The sequence below is a fragment of the Glycine soja genome, chromosome 15 (genome assembly GCF_004193775.1).
Source record: "Glycine soja cultivar W05 chromosome 15, ASM419377v2, whole genome shotgun sequence".
NCBI classification, from domain to species: Eukaryota; Viridiplantae; Streptophyta; class Magnoliopsida; order Fabales; family Fabaceae; genus Glycine; species Glycine soja.
This window is the reverse complement of record NC_041016.1, coordinates 13,281,262-13,297,987: the sequence shown is the minus strand read 5'-3', so window position 1 is coordinate 13,297,987 and position 16,726 is coordinate 13,281,262. Positions and strand designations below refer to the sequence as shown.

The window sequence follows — 16,726 nt, the reverse complement described above, 5'->3', positions numbered from 1 at the left end:
TATTTGACATTTTAAAAAATTTATTTTTGATACCGTTAGTCTTAATCCATAAAATAAGTTAAATGTAATGACTGGTATGAAAAAACAAAATTTGGAAAATGTGAGGTAATAAAATGGAAAAAGTATATTTTTTAGATAATAAACAGAAAAAAAGTACACAACATGAATGAAAAACATTTAAATCAATATTTAATTATATTGAATGATGATGCTTTTAGAAGTTATTATTCAAGGAGAGTATTTTTAGAAATTTTTCTTCAACGATAAACGTTATTAAGAAATTTTCTTATTCTCATATCTTGTTCGATCTATTATTTTTATCTGAATTTCTCAATTATATTAAAATTTAAAATAAAATATTATATAAGTTATTTATTATAAATTTAAAATATAATTTATATATTCAAAAATATTTATTTATAGTCTAATTTATATATTTAAAAACATTTATCTATTTCAAACTTTAATTATATAAAATAAGCATTTATTTTATATATTACAAATGCTAAAATACTGATTACATGAATGAGAGCTAGCTGGAATAGTAATTGAGACTTGAGAGTATGGAGAAATTGGTGGGCCAAGCTAAGGACATGGGATGCTGCTTAGTTGATAATCCACTGTCGTCCTTTTTGTTTATGCGCTTCAAAGCAGACCTAAAAAGCAAGTCATATTTTCCTCGGTTCTATGATATGAATTTTAAGCTTGCGAATGTTTTATTTTATGCACTTGGACTCATTTTCTAGTAAGATACGTGAATGATTATACTACCTCTAATAAATCAAATTGTAAGCTCACTTATTTTGTGGTATATGGAGGAACCAAGAATTGAACTCCAAGTTAATTACTTGATTAATTATAGAGGTTTTGAATAAACTATCTAAAATTTTTAAGTTATTAGATGAAAACACAACCAACTTTTTATTATATGTCTAACACATTCATCATACACTTTCAAATTGCCAAGAATTTTCAAGTAATCCCTTATTTCTTTTTCGATTAGAGAGAATGAGGGATGAATAAAATAAGGTAAGTAATCTGAACATCTTTTGAATACAATAATAAAATATAATCAAACATATCTACAGGTTAATTTTCAATTTCTGATCATTTATTTAAAATATTTCTGTGATTTATTCATCAAGTTTATATGAAAATTGATGTTATCTATTCAAATTTTAAAGTTATTTTAAATTAATTCTCTGTGTGATGTTCAATTTATTGAATTAATCTAATTAGTGTATGTCATCAATACCAACCTTCATTCTGATGTGATGGAAGTCATAATCTAAACCACAATAATGTAATAGTATTTTTAATAAAATAATTAATTTTTTTTTCTAAATTTACCATATCAATGCATGAGTATTTTTTTTAATTAACATGAATTAGTATTTTGACATTTATATTTCACATGATAAATACTTATTTTTATATAATTAAAATATATAATAAATAAACAAGTTTTAGTACATAAATTATAGTAGTATTTTAATTAAAATCTATAACGAATAAATATTTTTAAATATATAAATACTATATTGGATTTATAATAAAAAAATATTTAATTAGAACATAAGGTTATTCTTAAAGATTGTTGAATTTTCTAAAAAATATTGAACTTCATCTTAAAGATAAAGATAAAGAAGATAAAATGAAATGAATAAATGGTTTTAAAAATAGAGATAAAAGTAAAAGAATAATAATTTAAAGGTAAAATTACATTTTTGGTCCTCTAATTTATCTTCAGTTTTGAATTTGGTCCCCTAATAATTTAATTCACAAATTTGATCCTCCTATTTTATAAAATTGTGCAATATTGATCCCGAGGCCACAATTGGACCCAGAACAACATTATACCATTTTACAAAATAGGGGATCAAATTTATGAATTAAATTACTGGATGATCAAATGCGAAATTAAATATAAATTGAGGGACCAAATTTATAATTTTGCCTAATTTAAATGATCAAAAGAGTTTGTTTTTTCTTCTTCTTTTTTTTTTTCCCGAGGAAACGGCGCAAAAAGGCCATGAAAGAGGATTTCTTGACTAGTGATAAAGACAATAACCTGTAAAATACACCTCTAAGGGAGAACCTACAGTCTATTTTTTTTTTTGGTGAATTGAGAACCTAGAGTCTTTGATACATGGAAGTGGATAATTCTGCACATTCACAAGTGCACTGTCTTCTATGTCTCTCATATCCTCAAAAGAGTCGTGCAGTTTGTTTCTTTCGGTAACGCGGCTACTAGAAATGCAAGTAGCTAGTTGTGTAATTTTGGTAGAAGATAAATGTCTCTTTATTTTTATGTTTAATTAATTGCTGATATATGGTTCTCATTAGTGGCTGGAATTAATTTGATTGTCTATCAAACATGTTCTACTATGACCTCTGTGTCGCTTTCACTTTCAGCGCATACACACACACATTCCTGAAAGTGTGTTGCATTGTTATGCTAATTTTTCAAATAAAAAATATTAAAAAAAATTATGAAAGTGGAATTTGTTTGTGAAAGTGTATTGCATTGTTATGCTCATTTTTAAAATTAAAAATATTAAAAAAAACTATGAAAGTGGAATTCATTGATCATTATAGTCTAATTAATTACAAAAAATCGTATAACTTTTTTTATACAGAAAATCGTATAGCTTAAGTGACAATATTAATATATGTTTAGTGGTAATTATTTAAGTGAAATATTAACATATATTTAAGAATCAAAATAATAATAAATAATTAAACTTAAGTAATTAAATTAAACAACTAAAAAATCCATATCATATCTTATTCATTACTTTCAAAAGTTATCCTAGCAAGTTAGGTTACCAACAAATACAATAGTATACAGAAAATTTTGGCAACTATTTTGTTCCACGACTTAGTAAGTAACAATATCATAATTATTAACTTGATTGTTCATTATTATATTATTTTTATCATTAATATCATCCTTATTATTATGTTTGTCCTAAGAGTTATCACTATCATTATTATTATTAGTCTCATCACCCTTTCCGTATTTCATAATAATTATTATTATCATTATCATTATTACGATAATCATTATTCATTGTCATTACAATTATTACAACTATTTTAAATTTTTCATGTTGATATTACCACCATTATTACTATTATATTTATTATCATCATCATTATCATTATAATCATTTTTATTATCATCATTGTCATAATTACAATCATTTTCATTATTTTTTTTTTCACTATCACCATTCTCATTACCATGATTTTTTTTATAAATAATCTTATTATCACCAAATACTTAATTTACACTAGTATTCATTTTGTTATCTTTTCCTATTCTCATTTGTCTGACATTTACAATTCTTTATATATTTTTTCTTTAAAGTGATTTTTCTTTTTAGTTTTTCATGGATATTCTTCTTTAGAGACAATTTTATTCAAGGCACAATCAGGTACACAACATAAATATGTCTCTTTTGACAAAGATTCAAATCTTAATTCATCGCATTACATGATACTACTTGATACTAACCCTTATGCTAGACCCAATCCATTGATAATGAATTTTAATTTTAACTTTAAATGAGGTAAATTCAACATACAAAACAACTCAATTTGTATTAGAATCCCTACAATAATAATATTTCGTTAGTAAATTTTATTTAAACGAAGTTGAAGAAAAATAAGGTATGAGAAAAAAAAAGAATTAATTGAATTTTGTATATAAAGAAAAGTCTAAATTTGATTCATGTTTCCGTTAAATATTTTCCTGGTATAATGAAGAAAGGATATTCTGCATAGCAAGGGTGGAGCATTTCCATGATGTGGTGTGCTAGCTTAGTTGATTGAATCTTGTGAAGTAAAAAGGTGCACTCTAACTTTATAACTCAATTTAGTTTTGATGGCGAAGTTTATGGATTCTTTTTCTATAAATACAAGATATTTTCAATATACACACACGGAGAAAAAGAGAAAAATGTCATACATAATTCATATTTGAAACCCGTTGACTAACTGGAAGTCTGTAATGAAAATTGTGTTTCCTTTCTTTTTTATGAATCACAATTTAATTTATTCATCAAAGAATAACAAACAAAGACGAAAAGCCTATACAACTCATTGTTCAACGAAGAAGGAAACAACCCCTTGAGCTGATTTCTCACTTTCCACAACTACAACATTATTAGTCACATTGGTGACCGAATGTGCCAAAAACTTTGGCTCCCCTTGTGCATAAAATGAGTACTGAAAATTGCTAATCCTATTTGGGAATAGCAAAACGTTTGAAAAATCAGCCACCCACTGTGTGCCATTTCCAGTCACAGTTAACTTCCCAACTGTTGATCTCAAGCTCATGCCAATCACATTGTTCCTATCAATCGCCACTTGGTCAATGTTACTGAATTGGCCATCTAGGGTCACAATTGGAACCTTATTATTGGGGTTCCCAGTGAACATATTGTTAACTATATTCAAACCAGAAACTTGCCCCTTAATTGACTTCAAAACTATGTTAGCATCCCCTAAGAAAAACCCATTAGTGACATGAACTTGAACAGGATCTTCCATGACTATACCTGCAAGGAAAAAGTTAAGGAAAAAAAAAATTTAAACACCTAAAATCAATTGATAACTTGAGAGAGATAGGAAGAGAAGAAATAAAAATATTGATATAATAGATTATGAGACGCGATTAGCAGAGAGAGATAGAGAGAAATTAGAGTTATTGATGAAGTGTTTGATATTTAGGAAGGTTAAAATATAAAGACTCAAAAGTTAAAAGTATACCTCAATTTTGATATGTATGAGTGGAAGGAAGAAAGAGATATAAAGAAGAAAAATAAAGGAAGAGAGAAAAATTGATAAATATGACAAATGATGTGATAAAAGAACATTTAGGAAAAAATATGCATTTATGTAGTTCATCAATTAAAGTTGTTTGATGAAGATGGGACATATGTTATTTCAATAAATTCAACTTAAAATACACATTTAAAAAATAAAAAGTTCAATCTTCGTCGCATGGTATGAATTAATGTGTGAATGCATGAAATCTAATTCGAGAGATATAGGAAGAAAAATGGAATAAAATTGAGATGGAAGAGAAACTGGGTGTACTAATATAATAACCCATACCTGTATAGTCCATGTAACAATTATCAATTCTAGTTTGTGAATTCCCTACTAGTTTCACCAAAATGCCAATGCCACCAAAGCCTGTGGCCTTGTTATAACAATGCACCCCAGTGAGCATGTTGGCCTGACCCCTAAGAACAATCCCTATGGCTGCAGAGAAAATTGCAACATCAGTGATTGCATTGTCATTGCTGGCAAGATCAATGGCAGTGCCAGAGAAATCCCTCTCCCCTGGATCTCCACCAACTGTTGAGTGCTGCCCAAGGAAACTGCTTGTTATGAAGGTCTCATGGCCACCTTGGACTAGAATCCCTTCTGTGGTGAAATGCAAGAAAAAGCAGTTGTTGATCCTTGTTCTAACAGAATCAACAATGAATATCCCTCCACCCTTGTAGCTAGAATCAAAGTGGATGTCCCTAAATGTTATGTCTTCATAGTAAATGCCATTAGGTTGCTGAAGTTTTATGCTGTTCAAAACTGATGTTTTTGGAAGCTTTTGGGAATTTGGAGCCCATAACTCAACTAGATGTCGACCAGTAGGGAATGAATCAGAAGCTCTCAATGTTCCTCCTTTTACCTGATCAAATCATTTTTTTATGTACATGTTTAGGTGTAAGGAGATTAAGCATAGGACTGCAGCATTATTGCCATACAAAAATGATTTGGGTTTAACTTCCCTCATATAGTTTTCTTAACTAATTATACACTTGCAATCTATCAAAGCTTGTATAAGAATGGTTAAAGTTTAGTAAGGCATAACTGTTGATGATAATTGGATATCCAATTTTGGTAGTACCAATTAGAAATACAAATGCTAGCCATAAACTGTACTGTATTTTTCTCCTTCCCTTAATAATCAAATAAAAGATCCAGTCAAGCATTTTCTTAATATATTGATATTTAATATATTCGTCCTCTAAATTGCATCTCCTCTTTGTACAAGAAAAAAAAACAGTGTATCTCCTCTAAAGTGTATATTCTCATTTTAGAGAAGCCAAATCTCAAACTTTAGCACATGAAAACGCACCGATCGAAGAATCGATGTCAGCTTTATGAAATAAGTTAGTTTGCAAAGAATACAAGAAACCCTAATATATGTATATGCATAATATAAATAATATATATGATGAAATACTAATTATTAATTTTCTCATCAAACTATTGAAAAGACTTACTTTACACTTATTTTTAATGACTTTAGAGAATTCAAATCAAAGAAACTCATACGAGGAAAAAGAAAAAAATAAATAGCTAGCTTTTATCATGTTGGGGGATATTTATAAAAGAAAAAGATTGTTAATAATAGATTTTAAAAAGTATTCTTTCTAGTATATCTTAAATATTCTTTATAATACATTTTTTATTATTAATTAAAATTTACTCGTTCCATTCAGAAAGTACAGTTTTTAAAAAGTTTTACACATTAAAAAATGCTCTTGTTTATTATTTTACAAATTTCTATATTATTTTTAACTAATTTATCTATTTCTTTGAAGGGATTATGTTCCTTTTCAATGTAAATTAAAGTGAATAATTTAATCATAATTTGTACTCCATTATATGAATGGATATAGTTATAACTTAATATTTGGGTTTGGGTGGGCATGTCACACATGAAACTCACAATCCACAATCCTCATAATATATAAGTCTGAATATTTTGAGCCCATTTAAATTACACATATTTTAGTCTGATCTACTTACCCATAAGTTAAATAGATTTTCTATATGGCTCACAATCTTTTACAATTTAATATAAAAAATATAATATTAATAAATAAGGGATGTAAATTGAGTATATATAATTTTTTTTTAAAAAGTATAGAAATGAAATAATTTTTATATGATTCAATGTTTAGTAAATGATGATATAATATTTTGATTTAGTATATAATATATATTAAGTAAATATGACGTAGAAAAATACTTTTTAAGTGACTTAAGATGCAAATTATGTTATTATTTTGAGCAAATGATTTTTTAATTATACAATTTAGTTCTTAAAATGGTTTAAAATGGATCAAATTTTCTATTTTAAAATTTAGTTTTTTTTATTAATTTTGAATTTTTTTTATCATATGCAGATAGACACACTAAATTTATAAGCCATGTGGTGCGGGCTCGCTAAAAATGAACCCATTTGGAATGAGAACTTCATGTGTTGTGGCCTTGATGGACTCTGGACTTCGTGGGCGAACTTATCCACATGCTGAACTCTAGATATAATTAGAAAAAAAAATATTCCATGGGAACTAAAGCCACAAATATTTTGAAATAAACTTAAAATACTAAAATAACAAAAGTTTAGGAATGAAAATAGTATTAAAAATATAAAATTACTAATGAGATTCATTAAATAAAGAATATTATCATACAACGAAAAGAGTATTAAAACTTATAATTTTTTTAATAAATTTTAAATGAGAAGAAATGTTTTTTTTGGGGTAGATAAATAAGAGATACGTTCCTTTTTTAAAAAAAAAAAAGAGATACGTTTAAAAGAGTAGGGTGGATTAATATTTTCAATCGAGTTTTCAAAAGGAGGACATGTCTGACTTGCTTTTGGTATATTGAGATCGATTGACTCGTTTAATCATTTAAGAGTTGATTCATTTATATCATCTTAAGTAGATTTATTTTTTGCTTTCTAGAATTTAAACCAAATAGTACTATCTTTCGTCCATTTTATTTGTCATTTTAGTAAAAAAAATCTTGTTTTAGTTTGATTGCCATTTATGATATGAATAAAGTATTAAATATTTTTTCTTATTGTATCCTTAATCATTTATTACAAAGTGAAAAACAGAAAAAAAGAAATATAGATGGGAGAGCATCTAAATAAGAGATATATTAAAAAATTGCTTTATAAATTTTGTGAAATCTAAAATATTAATTATATTTCTTAATTTATGTGTTAAAATCTTAAATATCAAACAAAATGAAATACTTCCTCTGTATGTTTTTTTTATTTGTAAGAATTAAAAGATTTACAGTAATTCATAGGAACCTATTGACAAAGATATCCTCTATCTGATTTTATTTGAAATAGAAAATTTAATCACAAAAATTAAGAAATATAATTAATATTTTAGAGTTTCGAAAAAATATTATGTAATATTTTAATATATTTCTTATATATCTTTTATATTAATTTGATTCTCTCTCATCTATATTATTTTCATTTTCTCACTCCACAATAAATAAATGATTAAGAATGTAATAGATAAATTTATTTTTTTATTTTCTCATCTATATTGTACATGTAAAATTGACAATCAAAACGAAATGAGTTTTATTTTTTTTTTACTAAATCGTCAAATAAAATGTGACAGAGAGAGTAATAACAAACTTAATTCTACCGTTTTTAATGAAAATAATAAGAATAGAGCTTGCCTAATTTTTTTTTTAGTGTTTTTTTGTTCAATAAATGTAATGGTTGCTTTTAATTCCTTTATGAAAAAGTTGTATTTTTTTTATAGAAAGTTTTATGCTAAAGCTAGCTTGATCCAGTTCAAAGACAGTAAAGCAGCAAATTAAACCAAAAGAAAGCAGTAGTATTGCACCAAAGTAGACAAAAAAACCAAGCATGAAAAGGAGTAGAGAAATCCTGACCACAATATTGCCACCACCAGATGAAGGAAATGTGATGGGTTTGCTGATTGTGTAGTTTCCACCTTGAAGATCAATCACAACCCCTCCAAGGTCTTTAACTCCTGCCACCAACTCAAGTTCACTCAGAATCCCAAAAGCATCTCCAACAGCTTTTAGAATTGCTTCACTGCTTTCTTGTGCCCCTGTAGGGTCTGCACCATACTCAACTGGGTACACCACTCTCCCACTCTAATCCATATTCAAAACCAACACCATGCAAACAATGAGTGAGGTTAATTAATTGATGTTTGCTTCCAGTTTCACAGAAATTAATCAAATGCCGGAAAATAAAAAAAATAATAAAAAAGTTTAACTTCTAAAAGAAGAAGAAATATTGTCCAATACCATTTTGGTTTCTGGAGATGCTGAGGGTGGTTGGGATAGGGCAAAGGCCATTCTATCCTTAAGTATGTTCCTGAAATGAGCGAGTGTTGTGTGTTTGTTGAAGCAAGTGGCTTCTTGTGCTACCAATAAGAATAAGAGAAAGGTTAAGACTGAGAATCTCATAGTTTTGGAAGCTGAAACAAATTCACAATGTAGAATTTGGTTTCTCTTATACTATTGAGAGAAGTACACACAGGTAATAAAGTGGTAGATACAAGTGTGTTGCTCCCCCTCTTTAATTAATTAAGATGATAGCTTTCGGATTGGTTGTCTCTCTGCATGTTCCCCATGAGCCTTTATAAAGACATGGATGCCGAAAGTTAATAGGCATGCATGCTTCAATATTAATTGCATATAATTCCAATTATTCTCCATTCATTTTCTTTGTTTAATTCTATATCACATAAAGAATATACTTGTATATATTAAAAAAATATAACAATGAGTGAAAATTATGCACTTTTACATTTAAGGACATGGGTTGAAAAAAATAGAAATATTTAATAAATATATGATTCTATCTGTCTTAAAATAATTATCGTCTTACGTGATTTTATATATATAAAATAATAAAAAATAAATGAAAGAAAATAATAATTTTATAAAATTATTATTATATCATCATTAATTAATTTGTAGATTTTATTGTACATCACTAATAAGTGAAAAAATAATTATTGTTACATTAAAAAATTAAAATAATAATTATTTTGGGATAAATATTTTTCTCATACACAACAATTATAATGAAACAGTTAAAACATGCTAAAAATATATAATTCATTTAATGCTTACTTTCTTCATTCTAAAACTACCAATATTTAAAAATTTTCCTCCATATTAAGAACAACAATAAATAATACTTCATCTATTCTTTTTAATTGTACTCATACTTTTCATCTAATCATTAATTAATTAATTTACATATATGTATTTATTGAGGAGTAAAAAAGAAAAAGATTAAAATATAAACTATTTTATAAAGATTAAGAAAATTTATTACCTTTTGTGATTTTTATGTATAAAACTTGAAAGAAAAATATAAAGGAAGGAAGGTAGTATACTTTATTTGGAACAAATTTAGAACAGAAGTTTTAATGTTTCATTTAAAAACTGAAAACATCAATTAATTTAAAATTGTTTTTTTAATGTTATAACATTAGTATGTTGAATATTTTTCGACAATGCATTTTTGACATCCATTAACAAAATATTGTTTGCATTATATTAAGAAAAAAATGTTATGTATTTAGCATGTAAAATAATTTTATATTATTATTTAATTATTACATTAAAGTTTGACATTATCTTAAACTTTAAGAAACCTGTTGGTTGTATACTTTATCATTAATTTTTATCCAGATTAATGATATTGAACTCAACTGAGTTTCACTCAACTCATTTTTATTCGCATCTTTCATGATAAAATTCAAGTATTTTTTATTGTGTATTAATTAATACATAATGTAAAATATTAAATACTAGATTTTAAACTTGTGCAATCTATGGTTAGATTAAATTATATATATTTTATTTATGTATTTAGTATTTATATACAAAAAATATATGCAAATTAATAAAAATAATTTTTAAATATTTAACAGGATATTAAATATAATATATTAGAATCAAGAAAGATAATTAATTATATTTTTAATTGAGGACATGTGTTTGAACAAATATTAAGCCTATTAAATTTATTTTAGTTGTTCTTTCTCCAAATAATAATGATGTAATACTTATATGACATGTATAAATTTAAAAATATAATAATTATATAAATGGATAACTATTTAAATTTAAATATTTATTTTTGTAATTGTAAATACTATATTTACATGTAATTAAATTTTATGTTTATAATTAATAATTTTTAAATACTTTTATTGCAAAAATGAAAAAATTATTATTTATATTTTAATTATTTTGAAGATATTAGTTCAATTATGTGATATTAGTTTCTAATTTTTTCAAGAGAAATATTAGTTTTTACTATTTCTATTACTATTAGTTTGATTTTAATTTAATTACCTGTTACTTTTTAAGGTTATTTATCAGTACTTTTTTTTTATATATTTGATACTTTATATGTTTTAATTACTTGTTATTTAGAATTACTTATTTATATAAGAATTATTATTTGTATGTAGTCCTAATTGTTTTATTTATTACATTTTACTTTTTATATATTATGTTTTTCATTTTTAGTAAAATCAGAAAGATAATGTTATTTAATAATTATAAATATTCTATTATTGAATAATTTACAAATAATATAATAATTTTCATGATAATAATAATAAATATATTTCATAATGATCAATTATAAGACATTATTATTTTTTATTCATATAAATTTAGATCTTAGAGAATAATGAATATTCATGATGTATCATAAATATAAAAAAATAATATTTATTATTATTATGTTATTTGTATATTTTTTATATATTAAATTTAATTAATATTGTAAATTATGTTCTATTTACATAATTTTTCCTATAAATTACCAGTCACCTAAACGTTTCATGCATAAAAAATACTATATTATCTCTTATTTATTTGGTTTTTTATTTCTATTTAATAGATATATAATAATAATAATAACAATAAATCATTGTTTTAAAAATTTATATTCTTTTAAAATATTTTGATCAAACGGTTACTATAAAGTTGAAATTTTGATCTAATGGTACTAAAATGTTCAACTAAAGTGAACATAATTAAATCAAATCAACAATTGTTTACATAATTAAAATTTTGATATGATAACTCTAAAAACTTCAAGTGAAATATATATATATATATATATATATATATATAGTTATTAAATATTTTAAATCATGTGAAAAGTAGGAATTGAATAAATTGTGTGTCTTCAATATAATAAATACATTTTGAATAATTATTTTTGTTGAAATTTATTTCCATGTTTTTTAACCATTTGACAATTTTTATTTGTAAGTGATTTTTTTATTGAGTTCTTAAATTTGTATTTTCTTAAATGAATCATTATGTCTAATTAATTACTATCCATTTAATGTTATCTCAATATTATTGCTTCCTTTCGATGCTTATTGTCTTGTTTATGGTTTGGTTATTCGTGTGCATGTATGTTGTAGTGTAATGATCATTAGGAAATGTTTTTTCACTAAGAACTGAAAGAGGTTTCTAGTTAACTCATATTTAGGGAGGGAATGATGTTGACTAGCTTAGATAAACCTTTGAATCATCGGGTTCAACTTGCTAAAGAATTATGAGTAGAATCAAGTGATTTAGACACTTTCACATGAGAAATTATGGTTAGAATAGATTAATTGGTTAAGGTAATAGATGAAATAACATTCATTGGTGAAACACCATTATTGTTATATCAAGAGTTCATTTGATAGGCCAAACACCCAACATTCTCACAAAATCTGCACTTATCTTATCTTGCACTCGAAGTGTTTGCGTTTATTACTACTTATGTGATTTGGTTCACTTGCTAATTGGTTAATAGTAAGTTAGTTGTGTGACTTTGTAGCAAGATTGTAGGGTAAAGTTTGGAGGGACTTCTAAAATAATACTTAGGTTCACTTAATGTTTTATAATGATAGTTAAATTGAAGGACTCAATTTGGAAACAAATACAAATTTAAGAATTCAAAAAATAACAATATAGTTTTATTTTAATTTTTTAGACAACTTTCACATTTAAGAAAAAGATTATCCTTATATTATATTTTTTATGCTCACAAATATAACAACAAAATGCTATAAGGTATTAGGGGTGTTCATAGGTATGAGTCACTCGCAAACCAAAAATGATTCAAACCAATCCGAACAGTTTGGGTTAGATCATTTATATATTTGGATCAAAATTGAACCGAACTGATTAAAACCATTCACGTACAGGTTGAGTCACATGTTTAGATTTAAGAACCATTTGCATGAACTTGGTACAAAGTGTATGTATTGGCTAAATATGAATTTAAAAAATAATATTCTACTAAAATATTTATTATCAAATAATAATATTCTATTGAAATATTTATTAGATTAACTTAATTTCTTTAATTTTATTATCAAATAAATTATTTTTTATGCAAAGATTAGAACACTAGTTTGTGTATGACTCTATAGGACCAATACTAAATCGATAATAAATTGATCATATATAATTTACTAACCAAGATAGACGTTTAAAAACATTCCTTAATGCCCGAATAACATATAACATGAAGTAACATTATTTACCGTTAAGAACCAATAGAAGAATACTGTAATATTTTCTTTTATCATTTATAGCTCTAAGTTAACTGTGTAACATTATTTTTTTTATTCAATTGTCTTGGTTAAGGTCTTAATTATATCACAGAGGTCAAATTCCTTATCGAGAGAGTTGATGAATTCCTTTTTGATTAATCATTAATTCTACAAGTATTTACTCATATCAAATATTCATTCAACACGTGCTCTAAGACATTAGGTGCACAAAATTAAAATATAATAAATAACTTATTAATTATTATGATAATTTAAAGTAAAATAAAATCATTATATTTGTTCTTGAGAACTTTCTATTGGCACATTAAGGTATTGTTAATCATTAGAAATTTTCAATTGAGTCAATTTAATGATGATATTTCATGTACACCATCTATATATGTAATTTAATAAATAAGATTTTTTATCCTATAAAGACCATCACATGTACATATATATTGATTTATCTAAATTATTGATATACAATTCACAATAATCTTTTATCAAGAACAATTTAATTTAAGTTATGAAAGACTTGTTTCTCATTATCATAATCTCTATTATGATAACAAGCTCATAGTTTTAATTAAAGACCATATCGAATCAACTATTTCATATGATAATGAAATTCTAATTGTACGTTGTCTTTAGAATTGGAATTAGTTATATAGTGAGTCTTCAGTATACATGTTTATCTCCAATAATTTCCACATGGGAGCTCATTGTTGAGCTGCTAAGTGTCTCCACATAGACTCCTATCAATTTGGTTTGTTTATTGCCTATAATAGTTAATTAAGGTCCAATTTAGGGTGATTTTTAGTTGCAAGTTTCAAAAATTTTAAAAACAAATAGATTTTGTTTTACTTTTAGTTTCAAAATAAATTTATTTTGAAAGTTTTCTATCATATTAAAACGAGTTTAATAATATTTTTATGTGATAATGATGATAATGACGATGACATGGACGTGATGGTGGTGGTGATATAGATACTAATGATAATGGTGGTGATGATGACAATAACAATGACAATGACCATGATAATGATGATAAAAGTATATAAAATGATTTATTTGCGTACAAAATTGGATTTATCATTTGGGACTTACACTAAAGCAGTGGTTTAATTCCATAAATTGATTTACTTATTACCTACAAATATTTCTCTATTTTGAATATTGTTTATCAATCGGTCTACTTTGCAAGTCATCAAAACAACCACTTAAACAAATGAAAACGAAAAAAAAAAGTATTTGTTGAGCCCACCAAGTAAATGCAGTATATGACATGTAAGTATCCTCTATACCATTTGATTATTTTTTTTGGGAATCTACCATTTGATTATTATACATAAAAAAATGTTTCTAACATATTAGCTTTGTTGTTTTTCTAAAAAAAACATTGTTGTTTCATTTAAAAAATGAAGTTTTTTTTAACCATAACTTTATATAAGGGTGAATATTTTTATTAAAAGAAAAAGTTAATTAGATTTATTTTGTGAAGTATGTTGCAAAGATCTTACAATAATTTCTCAAACTTAATTTTTATTTTTTTTAATAAGCCAATGATATTATTAATATGAGAGAGCATGAGAAGTGCTAGCAAAACAAATAAAAGTTGCGTACATGATAAACCAAATAGCAGGGAACACACTCACCAATCCATACTTGTCCAAAACACCTAGGTACCCTTGGTAATAACCAATTAGACCAATCTAACTACCCATCCAATAGAATAGTAATAATACAAACAATCATTTATTTTAAACATTCTACTAATACTTCTATATTTTTTATCTTTTTATTTCCATTAGATCATAAACTCTATCATAAGAAAGTAAGATATAAGAAAAATTAAAATTATTGATATGATATTTAAAATAAGTGATAATTTATATATCATCATTACTCTAATAAAAAACACCTTACAATAATTCACCCATCATTGAATACAATCCACAAACCAACATGAATCTCATCATACACTTATTGCACCATGCCATATGCACACACACCTCTTGCGATCAAAAGATATCATTGATAACACATCCATTGATCGAAATAATTTTAGAATGCAATAAATTCTACCAAACAGTGAATGTAATTGCCACGCAAAACGAAGTAATGATGAAATGCCTATGAAATATTGTTTTTCACCCCTGAAATATGCACCAAGATTTTTGATCTAGTTAGTAAAAAGATAATTTTTTAAGCTTTTGATATGTTGATGATCGATATTTTTCATTGATATGAAAGGTATACAAAAAAAATTGTTAAGGGAAATAATTGGACAAAAGATTTATAGAACATAAAGAACATATGTTACTCATTGATTAAGATTTCTTATTACAATCATATACATAGTATTATTAATTTCTCCTAATAACATTTTTCTCGAACATTCTTGTAACAAATTATTATTTTTTCTGACACTCTTGCATGCAAGAATCAACCACATAGGGTGCAAGACCACGAGCATCTACACATGAAATTAATTGTGAAGCATATAACAGATATTTAATCAATTATAAAGAATAATTATAAAACCTTAAATTGAAGCAAAACTTGTAAGAGAATCAATACCAATATTGATGTCATTGGACTTGGTGAGGCAGCAACTAGCAATACAATCATGGACAACATCATCGGTGGAATTTTTAATGCATTTATTTCAAATACAAGCAGTAACACATATTGTATACCCCAAGCCAGTTGCGAGTGCTGGTAAACATTCTAGGTCACATTTGTAAGGACATTTTAATTTACTAGACATATTGTTTTTATCAATTTGCACAAATGAAAGATTGTGATAAGCTTGTGCAAAGTTCAACACAATCATGATCATAATCATAAATCCAACAATTTTCATCTCGTTCTTTACCATAACTCTTCTCTAAGTCTCTAAAATCTAACTCAAAATTTCAATGTTAAACTCTTGTTGAGATATTTTAAGGAAAATAAGCATCAATTTATAGGCACAAGTGTAAAATAGGTTAAACTTCTTAACAAAATTGTGTATCAAGTGTTTTCAAGATTGAGTGCTATCTTAACTTGGCTTGTTTCTTTAAACAACAAAATATGTATGTATATTATATATGTATAAATCACCAGTCAAAATGTGTAGTGTGAATTATAATAAATTGACTAAATGATTTGACTATTTTTTTTTAAAAAGTAAATATATAAAAATGCATGGAAAAAAAATAAATAAATTATGTAATATAATATGTCAAGGATATGAATTGTATTAATTTATAAGAAATATTCAAACTAATTAATGTAAATGTCAAAAGGAATAATGAAGAATGCAATCTACCAAAATA

The 16,726-nt window shown here is 25.3% G+C and overlaps 1 protein-coding gene across 1 annotated transcript; it reads right to left on the bottom strand.

Annotated features, from left to right (window-relative positions):
• Nucleotides 1–3,958: 3,958 nt before the first annotated feature.
• Nucleotides 3,959–9,338, bottom strand: LOC114385816 (polygalacturonase QRT3-like). Its single transcript, XM_028345885.1, has 4 exons — nucleotides 9,121–9,338; nucleotides 8,737–8,964; nucleotides 5,125–5,701; nucleotides 3,959–4,565 (listed from the first exon to the last, which is right to left on the bottom strand). Exons 1-4 carry the CDS (start codon nucleotides 9,280–9,282, stop codon nucleotides 4,105–4,107), a joined length of 1,428 nt encoding a protein of 475 aa, XP_028201686.1. The 5' UTR covers nucleotides 9,283–9,338; the 3' UTR covers nucleotides 3,959–4,104.
• Nucleotides 9,339–16,726: the final 7,388 nt, after the last annotated feature.

Bases quoted from the DNA above. Each gene is read 5' to 3' on its own strand.
- LOC114385816 (XM_028345885.1), bottom strand. From the start codon at position 9,282: ATGAGATTCTCAGTCTTAACCTTTCTCTTATTCTTATTGGTAGCACAA. The intron at 5,702-8,736 runs GTCAGGATTTCT...TGATTTGATCAG, and splicing joins CTGGTGGTGGCAATATTGTG to GTAAAAGGAGGAACATTGAG. The intron at 4,566-5,124 runs GTATGGGTTATT...TTTTCCTTGCAG, and splicing joins TTGTTACATGGACTATACAG to GTATAGTCATGGAAGATCCT.